Source organism: Arabidopsis lyrata (assembly GCF_000004255.2).
Source record: "Arabidopsis lyrata subsp. lyrata unplaced genomic scaffold ARALYscaffold_2, whole genome shotgun sequence".
Lineage (NCBI taxonomy): Eukaryota > Viridiplantae > Streptophyta > Magnoliopsida > Brassicales > Brassicaceae > Arabidopsis > Arabidopsis lyrata.
Genome location: NW_003302554.1, coordinates 14,923,414 through 14,936,267, shown reverse-complemented (window position 1 = coordinate 14,936,267; position 12,854 = coordinate 14,923,414). Strand labels below are relative to the sequence as shown.

Below are 12,854 nucleotides of genomic sequence, written 5' to 3'. Positions count from 1 at the left end.
ATGGAAATTGTACAAACTACAAAATAGCAACTTGCGCTCTAAAACCGCTTATTAAACCGACAGCTTTGATTTACCCGGTTGGTTACTAAACCGAATAGCAGAAGCTCTATCTTGGTCAAGCAGAATTACCCGGTTTATTTGCAGAAGGTCTATCTTGGTCATTGGTCAAGCAGCAATACCCGGTTTATTTGACCTCTACCATGTCTAAAACTTCTCTTAAGGTCACCAAAAAACAGAGGATTTAGAAACAATAAAGTAGACAAAATTCGATTAGTTATATGTAGCTACAAAAGCTGTTTCTCTCGGACGAAACAGTGGTTACTTAATTTGTCTTCATAAACAAGGTAATGAATTCGAAGCGTCGATGATTACAAGTTTATCACATATCTCGTTTGGGACATTGAGGCGCTTTTGCTCTTCTGCTTTACCTTCTGCACTGAAACACGAACTTGTTGAAGGATTGCGTACGTTAGTAAGGTCTGGTGATCTCCGTCGAGCTCTTTCCTTGTTCTATTGTGCGCCTGTCGAGCTTCAGTCTCAGCACGCTTACGCGGCTCTGTTCCAAGCATGTGCAGATCAACGCAATCTCCGCGATGGAATCAACTTGCACCACCACATGCTCTCACATCCCTATTGTTATTCACAGAACGTTATCCTTGCTAATTACCTCATTACTATGTATGCGAAATGCGGGAATATCTTATACGCACGTCAGGTGTTTGATACAATGCCTGAGAGGAATGTTGTTTCGTGGACTGCACTGATCACAGGCTATGCGCAGGCAGGGAATGAGCAAGATGGATTCTGTCTTTTCTCTTCTATGTTAGCCCATTGCTGCCCTAACGAGTTTGCGTTATCAAGCGTATTGACTTTGTGTCGGTATGAGCCTGGAAAGCAGGTACATGGACTTGCTTTGAAACTTGGTTTATATTGTTCGATTTATGTGGCGAATGCACTTATCTCTATGTACGGTAGGTGTCATGATGGTACCGCCGCCTATGAAGCTTGGACTGTATTTGAGGCCATGGAGTTTAAGAATCTGGTTACTTGGAACTCAATGATTGCAGCTTTTCAGTGTTGCAATCTTGGGAAACAGGCCATTGGCGTTTTTATGCGGATGCATAGTGATGGAGTCGGATTTGATCGCGCCACGGTTCTTAATATATGTACTACCTTGTACAAAAGCTCTGACTTGGATCCTGATCAGGTTTCCAAGTGTTGTCTTCAGCTGCATTCTCTGACTGTAAAATCCGGGTTGGTAACTCAGACTGAAGTGGCTACTGCATTGGTTAAAGTTTATTCAGAAATTTTAGGAGAATTTACTGACTGCTACAAGCTTTTTATGGAAATGAGTCACTGCAGGGACATTGTTGCTTGGACGGGGATTATAACAGCGTTTGCAGTGTATGATCCAGAGAGGGCTATTCTTCTATTTGGTCAGTTACGTCACGAGAAGCTAAGCCCTGACTGGTATACTTTCTCAAGTGTACTAAAAGCTTGTGCAGGACTTGTCACTGCTCGCCATGCTTTGTCTATACACGCTCAAGTGATCAAGGGTGGTTTTGCGACTGACACAGTGGTGAACAACTCGTTAATCCATGCGTATGCCAAGTGTGGCTCTCTTGACTTGTGTAAGCGTGTATTTGACGATATGGATTCGCGGGATGTGGTGTCGTGGAACTCACTGCTCAAGGCTTACTCATTGCATGGCCAAGTAGACTCAATTCTACCAGTCTTTCAGAAAATGGACATTAAGCCTGATTCAGCGACTTTCATAGCTCTTCTCTCGGCTTGCAGCCACGCTGGACGAGTAAAAGAAGGATTGAGAATATTCAGATCCATGTTTGAGAAACCTGAAACTCTTCCTCAGCTAAATCACTACGCTTGTGTGATCGATATGCTAGGCAGAGCTGAGCGTTTTGCTGAGGCAGAAGAGGTTATCAAGCAGATGCCAATGGGGCCAGATGCTGTAGTTTGGAGTACATTACTGGGATCATGCAGGAAACATGGTAACACTCAGTTGGGTAAGTTAGCGGCAGATAAACTAAAAGAGATAGAACCCACAAACTCATTGAGTTACATCCAGATGTCAAACATATACAATGCCGAAAGTAGCTTTAACGAAGGCAATAAAAGCATAAAGGAGATGGAAACATGGCGAGTAAGAAAAGAACCAGGCTTGAGCTGTACAGAGATAGGAAACAAGGTTCACGAATTCACATCAGGAGGAAGATGCCGTCCCGACAGGGAAGCCATATGCAGAGAATTGGAGAGACTGATTAGTCGGTTAAAGGAAATGGGTTATGTTCCAGAAATGAGGTCAGCTTTACAACAAATTGAGGAGGACGAACAGAAGGAAGAACATCTATCGCATCACAGCGAGAAACTGGCGTTAGCGTTTGCGGTTATGGAAGGAAGAAAATCAGGTGATTGTGGTGTTAATTTGATACAGATAATGAAGAACATAAGGATATGTATTGATTGCCATAACTTCATGAAGTTGGCCTCTAAGCTTTTGGGAAAAGAGATTCTTCTAAGAGACTCGAATCGGTTTCACCATTTCAAAGATTCTTCTTGCTCCTGTAATGACTACTGGTAATCGCCGAGGAGCCAGATATTTTCTATGTTACTTTCATCTCAAGACAAGGACAACAAGGACTGATTTGGCAAATAAATAAAAATATAAGAAAAGGTTAATTAAGGAAAAAAAAAGAAACAAGTTGCAGAGAGAGAGGTGAGAGAGGTGGGGGAAGAAGACGATCTACGATCCAGAGTTGTGCTTCTCTTTCGCCATCGTCTTCTTCCTTGATCTCGGTTAAATACGCATTCTCTTCTCTGATTTGTTTATAGATCTCTCGTCGGATCACCGGTTTTCAATTTCACGTCGTCGCCGACAACATTTAGGAGTAAATTCGATCCAGCAGAAATGTCGATAAATATGAAAACGTTTACTCAAGCTCTAGCTAGAACCGCTGCTGTGATTGAGAAGACGGTTCATACCACAGTTCAGGAAGTTACGGGACCTAAGGCTCTTCAGGATTACGAGCTACTCGATCAGATCGGTTCCGCTGGTCCTGGTCTAGCTTGGAAGCTATACGCAGCTAAGGCGCGTGACTCCACGCGGCCACAGCAATACCCGACGGTCTGTGTCTGGATGCTTGATAAGCGTGCTTTGTCTGAGGCTCGTGTACGAGCGGGGTTGTCTAAGGGAGCTGAAGATGCGTTTCTTGATCTGATTCGAGCTGATGCGGGGAAGCTGGTGAGGTTGAGACATCCTGGTGTGGTTCATGTGGTGCAAGCACTTGATGAGAATAAGAATGCTATGGCTTTAGTTACGGAGCCGCTTTTTGCTTCTGTGGCTAATGCGCTTGGGAATGTTGAGAATGTGGCTAATGTGCCAAAAGATCTGAAATCAATGGTAACATATATAATGTTGTCACTGTGATTAAAACTCAATTTGAGTTTGACCTTAGATTTTCTTAAATTGATTGTTTACAATTTGATCAGGAGATGAGCTTGTTGGAGGTGAAGCATGGTCTGCTCCAGATTTCTGAGACACTGAACTTTTTACACAATAACGCAAGTCTTATCCATCGAGCCATATCTCCAGAGGTTGATTTTTCAAAATTCGTAGTTATACTTGTTTTCTTAGAAGTTGTGTTTATATGTTTTCTAATTTCCCTGCAGAATGTTCTTATTACTTCAGCTGGTTCTTGGAAGCTTGCCGGATTTGGTTTTGCTATTTCGACAGCACAGGCTGGGAATTTGGATAACGTGCAAGCATTCCACTATTCTGTGAGTTTGAAACTCGAAATGTTACTAGACTGCTGTATATCTTATGTATTCAACCCTACAAGTGAGATGATTTCTTGCGTATGACTGTGCAGGAATATGACGTCGAGGATTCGATACTGCCAGTCCAGCCATCCTTAAATTACACTGCACCTGAACTGATGCGCAGCAAAAGTCCTTCAGCTGGAGCTTCGTCGGACATTTTTAGTTTTGGATGCCTTGCCTATCATCTAGTTGCTCGGAAACCGTTGTTAGACTGCAATAATAATGTCAAGATGGTAACTCTAAAACCCGAGCTTGTTAGTTTTGATATTCAGATAGATGCTGTCAGATACGTTGTGTCTCATGCTTTATGGCTTAAGGGTAGTTTTAATTATTCAGAAGAATTGTAATGTATTCTTGGATTTCCCACGGTTGGTAATGTTTATCTTGAAATTTCTTGCAGTACATGAACACGTTGAACTATATAACAAATGAATCTTTCTCATCTATACCCTCGGACTTGGTATCTGATTTGCAAAGGATGCTATCAATGAACGAGTCTTTTAGACCAACAGCATTAGATTTCACAGGTAAGTGGAATAATTTTGATCAGGTTCCTTATTTCTTGTGACAAATGTTCCCTTTTTCTTCTTAGTTACATCTTTAACTTGAACCCTCACCCTGTAGGATCGAATTTTTTCCGAAGTGACGCTAGGTTACGTGCTCTCCGCTTCCTTGATCATATGCTTGTACGTTTATATGCTTTCAAAAATTGTTTTAGACAGACTGTACTTAGATGATGGAAAATGTATGTCCACATTTGATAACCTTTTTGGAACATTTTCTCATTATTCAGGAAAGAGATAATATGCAGAAGTCCGAGTTCTTAAAAGCATTATCAGATATGTGGAAAGATTTTGATTCCCGTGTATTACGGTATAAGGTAGTCACTTTACTGACTTATCCTGTGTCTTGATAAAAAAAAAAGATTTGATGCTCAAATGATATGTCTTGCAACAACTAAGCAAACCATGTTTTATCATGCAGGTGCTTCCACCTCTTTGTGCGGAACTTAGGAATTTAGTTTTGCAACCAATGATCTTGCCAATGGTTCTAACTATAGCACAGTCCCAGGTAACTTCAAGTGATAAGGAAAACTAGTTTTATCTAGAAATCACTGACTGTATGCTTGAAAGTTGAAACCTTAAATTACCTTTGCAGGATAGAACTGATTTTGAACTGATAACACTTCCGGCTCTTGTTCCTGTTCTGAGTACTGCTTCAGGAGATACATTACTGCTGCTTGTAAAGCATGCCGAGCTTATTACTAACAAGGTAAAGTTGATCAATTCTATACATTACATTACTGACTTATGTTTTTCTTACCCTGCACATGTTTGTTTCTGCTTAAGTTCTTCTGAATAGACACAGTAGGATGGAATAAAGGATGTATGTGTAAAATATGGTTCACTTTGAAAACACATCAGGTCGATATAATAGTCTTTTGTGCTACCATAAACTGATACATGCAGATCTAGTCAGATACATATTTGGTTGTAAGCTTCCACGTTGAAGTTAGACTGACTGTTGTTTGTTTCTGGATCCTATTGTAAATATGCATTGAAGAACTTATAGGGTGAGATCCTTACTCGGCTTACATTTATGTCAAACTTTTTAGACTGATAGCGAGCATCTTGTATCGCACGTCCTCCCTTTGCTTCTGCGGGCCTACAATGATAACGATGTCCGCATTCAGGAGGAAGTTCTCAAAAGATCCACATCTGTTGCTAAGCAACTCGATGGTCAGGTGATGCTTAATGCTTTGTTTTAATGTTTCATTGGAATAATTTTTTTTTCTCCCCAGAGGAGTAGAATCAATTTTTGATGTGTGGCTCTGTGGTTGTGCAGAGTAGTGTCAGTTAATTAACGCTGGATGAGTTCCTTTAATTATCATTTTTTCCCGGCTTTCTTTATGCAGGTTGTCAGGCAAGCAATTTTGCCTCGTGTTCATGGCTTGGCTCTCAAAACTACAGTTGCTGCGGTATGTTATGCTTTGTTAGATTATCTCAGCTCGAGTTTCTTTTAAAACCAGTGTCTTCAATAGCTTGAGAAAGAAAGATAAAATGAATTAGGTGATTCCATCTTATTAGAAATAATTGATTGGAATGTACTTGTTGCGCAGGTCAGAGTAAATGCTTTGCTCTGCTTAGCAGAGTTGGTGCAAACGCTTGATAAGCCTGCTGCTATCGAAATTCTGCAAACAATTCAACGGTGTACTGCCGTAGATCGTTCTGCACCCACCCTAATGTGTACCCTTGCTGTGGCAAACGCGATCCTCAAACAGGTAGGATCCAGGTCACATTTTCTCCTTTATGTTTGAAGTTTGAATGTCTTGACTTTCCCTCCTTTCTATCTGTGGTAGCATTACATCTTATCATCTACATTTTTCATTGTTGTTCTCTAGTATGGAGTTGAATTCACAGCAGAACATGTGCTTACCCTGATGATGCCGCTGCTCACTGCCCAACAACTGAACGTCCAGCAGTTTGCCAAATATATGTTATTTGTCAAGGATATTCTCAGGTGTGCCTGTTGTTCTCAGCCAGTACTTCTGAATAGACTTTTCATGTCTGTACCACAACATAGTGTTGTTGGCTCTATTGTGATCTGTATTCTTCTCTTGTAACAGGAAAATAGAGGAAAAAAGAGGAGTTACAGTGAACGATTCCGGAGTCCCAGACGTGAAACCGCATTCTGTTGCCAATGGACTCCAGTTTCAATCATCGACCCAAACACCTGAGAAGGTTGCTTCTGCAGCCAAGAGCAGTCCTGCATGGGATGAAGATTGGGGTTCCCCGAGCAAAGATTCTGCTGTAGGAAATCCTGCTTCTTCTCATCATAACACACACCATCAATTTAACAATTCCACTGATCAGTCACAGCCATCGATCATGTCTACTCTGCCCAACAAGACAACAGCGCCAACCACATGCCCTGCAGTGGACATCGAGTGGCCTCCAAGGCAATCCTCAAGCCTTACTGCTCCAGCAACTGATAATCAGACACAACTAAACACGGGAACATCATTTACTCCGGGTTTCGATGAATTAGATCCGTTTGCTAATTGGCCTCCACGTCCCAACAATGGTGCTGCATCGAGTTTTAGCAACAATTTACCAGGCGGCACCCATTTTCAGACAGCTAACAATGACAACTGGGCATTCAGCAACAATGCCGCCTTGTGTTCGCTAAAACCACCCCAGCAAGGGAATCCAGGTATCTCTGCAAATAATCAAGATCCAATAAACTCTTTCGGAGTACCAAAACAGAGCCAAGGAATGCCATCTTTCAGCAGTGGTTCATACAATAACCAGAAGCCAGCAGACATCAGTTCCATATTCGGTTCAAGCAAAACCGAGCAGTCCGCAATGAAACTTGCACCACCACCTTCAATAGCAATGGGAAGAGGAAGGGGGAGAGGTAGAGGTGGTACTGGCACATCTACCTCAAAGCCCAATGGTCCACAACCATCTCTATTGGATCTATTATGACCACAGTTCTCGGTGTTGGACCTGTTGGTGTTTGGTCGTTTGATGAAGAGAAGCATATACACATATGAAGATTGCGTTCTGTGCTTTGTGATGCAGAGAAAACTGTTCAGAAAAATGGAGATGTTATGTAAACATCTTCTGGGATTAGCTTTCTTCCACCATATAACTTTACTACAGCTTCAGGTTGTTTTATGTCTTCCACAAATTGTGTAAATTTTCTTACTTGCTCTCACCATTGCTTCATTCGTCATGCATTATATTTTCATGTATAAGTTTTTTTTTTTTTTTTTTTGGCAGTTCCTGGATCCTTTCATACACATGAAGTTTTGAGTTATATTTTATATGTCGAAATCTCTCCATTTGTCATTTTTAGATTCTGTTGGTAAGTTGGCCGTGCCAACCCCGTCTTACATTAAATATGGACCTGTGATACGAACATATCTCATGAATGGATTTTCACTATTTGTTTATAAACTCATGATCGTAATTCGTAAAGTCTACTAAATCTATATTTTATTGCACATAATTGAGAATTGCAGAACACAATGTATACATTTTGAAGCCAAAGACGTCTATTACATAAATAGAAAATCCAAACAAACACAAACGAGTCTATTACAAGACGTTACACAACAGTTGCTTCACAAATGCTTATTAAAGAGACTACAAGAGATGGGTTTAATGAACACTTGTAATGACTAGTTTCTTTCGACCAAACATTTCTGTGAACCACTCATGATTGTGTGAAGTGAAGATATGTCCGATCACCAATCCACATAACACACCAGGTCCATAAGCTATTGCAGCTGCTACCCAGTTGAACATTTTCTCCTCAGCCTCTGACAATTCCTCGGGTAGTTGCGATGTAGGATTCAAGGCATGAGTTTCTCCACAGATTTCTTCGAGACCGTAGAGTTTAGGGTTGTCCAAGAATGAAGAACATTTTTGCCTTTGAAACTGTGTGCCTCGTGGCACAGGACCTTGGAGAAGGTTATGGGAGAAGTTCATGTATGACAGAAAAGAGAGTTTACCAAGATCTTGAGGGATTTGACCTGACAGCTTATTACGGGATAGGTCTAACGTCTCGAGCTTTGTCAAATTTGCCAAGAAACGTGGGATATCGCTTGAGAAAGCGTTACCTGACAAATTGAGAAGGCGCAGTTCCTTCAAAAAGCCAAGGGATCTAGGGATGCTGCCATAGATTTTGTTTCCAGAAAAATCAATGGCTCTGAAGTCTTTTCGGATCCGCTCGAAGCTCATATCAACTCCTTTATTCACCATTTCCATCTCATGATAATAACTATCAGCATATCTCCAAAACTCTGTCATGTACTCGTCCATTTCTTCCGTTAATGTGATCATTTCTTTCCAGTTGGAGAAATAGTGAGGTGGGAGAGTTCCAGTGAAGTCATTGTCTGATATATCGATGACTCTTAAACTCTGAAACCCAATAGACATGTGGTGATGATACAACGGCCCATAGAACTCGTTTGATCCGAGGTTGAGGACATGTAATGACGGTAGAGATTCCAACCATGATGGGAAATTGTCCTTGATTTTGTTGCTTTTTATATTCACAAGTTGCAGAGCTTTGCAATTGATCAAAGACTTTGGCAACTTTCCCTCCAGCTGGTTGCGACTAACGTCCATTGATACTAACTCGGTAGCTTTGGAAAATATATCTGGAAGAGTTCCACTGAAGTTGTTGCTCCCCATATTTAGCTCTTTAATAGAACCACTGAAATTCCTTATACATGAAGGAATTGAGCCGCTGAAGAGATTGTTGGACAGATCTAAAAAGCGTAACGATCTAAGCTTGCAGATCATATGAGGAAGTGGTCCTTGAAATGAATTGGAATTCAGATCCAACTCTTCTATTAGTGCTTCATATGAAGAGTTCTCAAAACTTGTGAAAATATTGTGAGAAAGCGCCACCGTATTCAATCTCCATAAGCAACCTGGTACTTCACCTTCCAAATTGTTGTTGGAAAGATCAAGATAAAGGAGGTTGACTAGCTTTGATATAGATGTAGGGATTGCCCCAGTGAAGTTGTTGTGGCTAAGATCTAAATCTTCAAGGTTGAGAAATTTAGATATGGATTCCGGGATTGGGCCATCAAGTCTGTTACGAGCAAGGGTTAGGGACTGAAGCTTATTTGATGAAGATGTATTTGCAAACTCTATAGGTCCCGTAAATTGGTTATCTGCCAGATAAACATCTTGTAACGAAGTTATCAAGAACAAAGATTTAGGGAAAGGTCCGCTAAAAGAGTTTTGAGAAGCATCAAAGTACACCAAGTTGTGGAATAGACTCATGTCAAACGGAAACGTGGATGTGAAGTTATTAGAGCTGAGGACAAATTCAGAAAGCTTGGTTAAATTGGCAAAGGAAATAGGAATATTTCCACTTAAGCTATTGTTTTCAAATGACATAGCTCTTAGTTCGTTTAGATTTCCAATGGAGGCAGGAACTTCACCTACCAATTGATTATGCATAAGTGCAAGATGTATGAGATTAGAAAGGTTTCCTAGTGAAGAAGGAATCTCTCCTGTGAGATCGTTAGACCCAAGACTAAGGTTTCTTAGATGCTTTAGATTTCCTAATGAATCTGGAATCTTACCTACCAAGATATTATCAGCTAGGCTAACAAATGTGAGACGAGAAAGGTTTCCTAGTGAAGAAGGAATCTCTCCTGTGAGATCGTTAGACTGAAGGTTAAGGTATCTTAGCTGGTTTAGATTGCCGATTGAAGCCGGAATTTCTCCTACCAATTGATTAAAGAAAAGGTTAACAAGTGTGAGATGAGAAAGGTTTCCTAGTGAAGAAGGAATCTCTCCTTTGAGATTGCAATTACTAAGGTTTAGGTGACGAAGATATTGGAGTTTAAAAAGGCTACTGTTGGTTTTCAAATAGCCGTGGAGAAAGGTGTTAGGAAGGTCGAGTGATATTACCTGACCAGATTTATCATCGCATGTGACTCCGTTCCAAAAACAACAATCAGTGCTCTTATTCCACGGACCTCTCCATGTATTCATAATTTTCAAAGTGATAAAGAAAAACACCAATACTTCAATTCAAATCGTAACCGGAACCAAATCGGACTAACGTTCATAAAACGCGAGCCGATATCTCAAATGACAAAGATCTAACGGAGAGATCTCGATCTAGATGAGTACAACACCATAGTTTCAACACAAACTAAGAAGAAGAAGAAGATTACAACTAAAAATAATTTCTCTGGTTTTTGCATAATGAAGAAGAAGAGAACGATGTCTCTTTTAAAGGGCTTTAGCCCACTTGATCCAATCTTTTCTTTCCACGTGTACTGCAGCTCACTACTCCTCACGTGCCACACGTGCCAGTCTTCTTACATCATTTCTTCATTTCTCCATACTCTAATTCCTATATCACAAAGACGCATCTATCGGAAACTCGCCTCTGAATTCCAAAAGAGCATCTCTCTGGTCATGACGGCAAAAGTGGGGCGAAGAAGAAGCTAGAGAGTGTACAAGGAGGAAGAAAAAGATGATAATAATATCAGAAACCCAATGACAATGGCTTCGGATCATCATATCTTTCTGTTTTGATTTTGTCTTGTAAGTAATGAATTGTGTGTGCTTCATTTGGTCCTCACTTTAAGAAGAAATTCCTAACTTAGCAAGTCTTGCGTCGACTCGTTTAGATTCGATTGATTTAATTACATGTGCTTGTTCATTAGAATAATAGAAATAAAATAAGTGCTTTCTGATTAGAATAAAAATAAAATAAACTTTTTTTTGACTTAAATATTCACGTACACCATTGTAGACTCATTTTAGTCCTCTCTAAAAGATTATTTAAGTTTCTACCGAATTTAACCAAGGTCTACTAAATTTCCAACTTTGCATTCAACTTTCACCACAATCTAAATATAGCATCGTTCTTCACATATCCATAGACTGTGTGCATGTAAAACACTAATACTGGTTTGAGATATCTAAAGATTTAGAAATTAGCTATACACTTTTTAATGATCAAATTAGAGCTATAAGAGAACAACTCCGCCAACAGACATTGATTTTTCGCATTGACAAGATCATCTTTGTCGTATCGTAATCGCATGGGTTTGATTTACCAATTGATAGCTTCTGAATTGAGGGGGCCCATGAATGGGCTCATATATATGCTCATTTGTAAACTTTTAATTTACAAGATTTTATGAAGTTAAATGTTCATTCTAAGGATTCATGCATCTACACACATATACATTTACTTTGGTTTAGAAAAAGACGTTGATCCATCATAATCGAATGGTTAACTATTACATAACGTTCAGTGTACATTTTCAAGTCAAGATATATTATATATCAAATACCACTAAAGACGTTTATTACATAAGTTGGTGGTACCGTTGACCATTCCAACCCCCGTCTTGCAATTACATATAGACCTGTCAGAGCACTATCAATGGTTGGATCCAAAAATTGGAATCCAAACAAGATTTATAATATTAATAATGGAAAATAAAAAATTTAGACACTTTGATTGCTTTTTATTTTCAGACAGTCCGTAGATCCAAAAATTGAAAATCCAAAAATTTTAAATTTTCAAAAAATGTTTATAAGTTGTTTGTGTTACAAGTCATACACTGTAAATGATCGTGACACTTTGATTGCTTTTTATTTTCACCTAATATATGTCATGAACTAAGTTGCATGGAATCAGAAGCGGGTGCGGGGAAGCGAAGCGTTTGGAAACGTGGAAGCGATTTTTTCAAAAATTTATGATATGGGTACGTTTTGGAAGCGTGTAATATATATATATATATATATATATATATATATATATATATAATCAAATGTGATTAAATAACTCAAATGTGATTAAATAACTCTTGTCTTAAATAAAAGAGATCCAATACTTAATTAAGTTGATTAGAGATTAAAAAAAAACATAACGTATAAGTCAAAGATTTGGACCATCGTCTTCCTTTTCATTTTCATCACCATTAGCAAACACTCTCAACAACTCACTTAACGCTTAGTTATACTTGGACATTATAATTACTTCTACGAATGGACTTTAGTTAGACCCATTAGACAACACCTTTCTTCTGTTGGGCCACACCTTAACCACTTAGGCCCACTCCATCTCTTAACTCAAAACACATCTTCTTTTTACGTTGACTCCTTCTTCTTCTTTAGTTGACTTCTCTTCTTCTTCAACCATGACAACTTCTTCTTCTTGTTCTACTTCAGAACTTCCTTGTTCTTCATCATCACTAACCTAGCTTTCTCTTTTCCAGGGCCAATCAAATGGGTCAATCCCAACAAGAGTTTTGCCAAAGACGAAATTTAGCCACGATTGGTATTCTCTTGTTTAGTAAATTGTAATTAGGGTTTTCTAATTTCATATTTAATTAAGAAATACAAAAAATATATCACGCTTCCTAAATATTTCCTTAATAACGATTCCAAAATCAGAATCGCATAAAAATAGAACGCTTCCTAAACGGAATCATAGCTTCCAAAACGCTTCCGATTTCCTTT

The 12,854-nt window shown here is 39.4% G+C and overlaps 3 protein-coding genes across 5 annotated transcripts; 2 read left to right on the top strand and 1 right to left on the bottom strand.

Moving 5' to 3' along the window:
• Positions 1-60: 60 nt before the first annotated feature.
• LOC9324899 (pentatricopeptide repeat-containing protein At1g71420) lies at positions 61-2,815 on the top strand. Of its 2 annotated transcripts, XM_021010273.1 has the most exons (2): positions 61-1,254; positions 1,363-2,815. In XM_021010273.1, the coding sequence occupies exons 1-2, from the start codon at positions 365-367 to the stop codon at positions 2,597-2,599; spliced, it is 2,127 nt and encodes a 708-aa protein (XP_020865932.1). In that variant the 5' UTR covers positions 61-364; the 3' UTR covers positions 2,600-2,815. The 2 variants fall into 2 exon arrangements, with proteins under 2 accessions (XP_020865932.1, XP_002888836.1); XM_002888790.2 differs by having other exon boundaries at positions 61-2,815.
• A 111-nt stretch (positions 2,816-2,926) lies between these two features.
• Positions 2,927-7,615, top strand: LOC9323437 (SCY1-like protein 2). 2 transcript variants are annotated; one of them, XM_002888789.2, is made up of 14 exons: positions 2,927-3,418; positions 3,508-3,612; positions 3,688-3,795; positions 3,888-4,070; positions 4,238-4,364; positions 4,462-4,523; positions 4,631-4,717; positions 4,822-4,908; positions 4,996-5,109; positions 5,453-5,581; positions 5,753-5,815; positions 5,957-6,118; positions 6,239-6,357; positions 6,464-7,615. In XM_002888789.2, the coding sequence occupies exons 1-14, from the start codon at positions 2,927-2,929 to the stop codon at positions 7,323-7,325; spliced, it is 2,700 nt and encodes an 899-aa protein (XP_002888835.1). In that variant the 3' UTR covers positions 7,326-7,615. The 2 variants fall into 2 exon arrangements, with proteins under 2 accessions (XP_002888835.1, XP_020865930.1); XM_021010271.1 differs by having other exon boundaries at positions 3,360-3,418; positions 3,508-3,535.
• LOC9323436 (receptor-like protein 12) lies at positions 7,599-11,277 on the bottom strand. Its single transcript, XM_021010272.1, has one exon. It carries the CDS (start codon positions 10,359-10,361, stop codon positions 8,004-8,006), a length of 2,358 nt encoding a protein of 785 aa, XP_020865931.1. The 5' UTR covers positions 10,362-11,277; the 3' UTR covers positions 7,599-8,003.
• Positions 11,278-12,854: the final 1,577 nt, after the last annotated feature.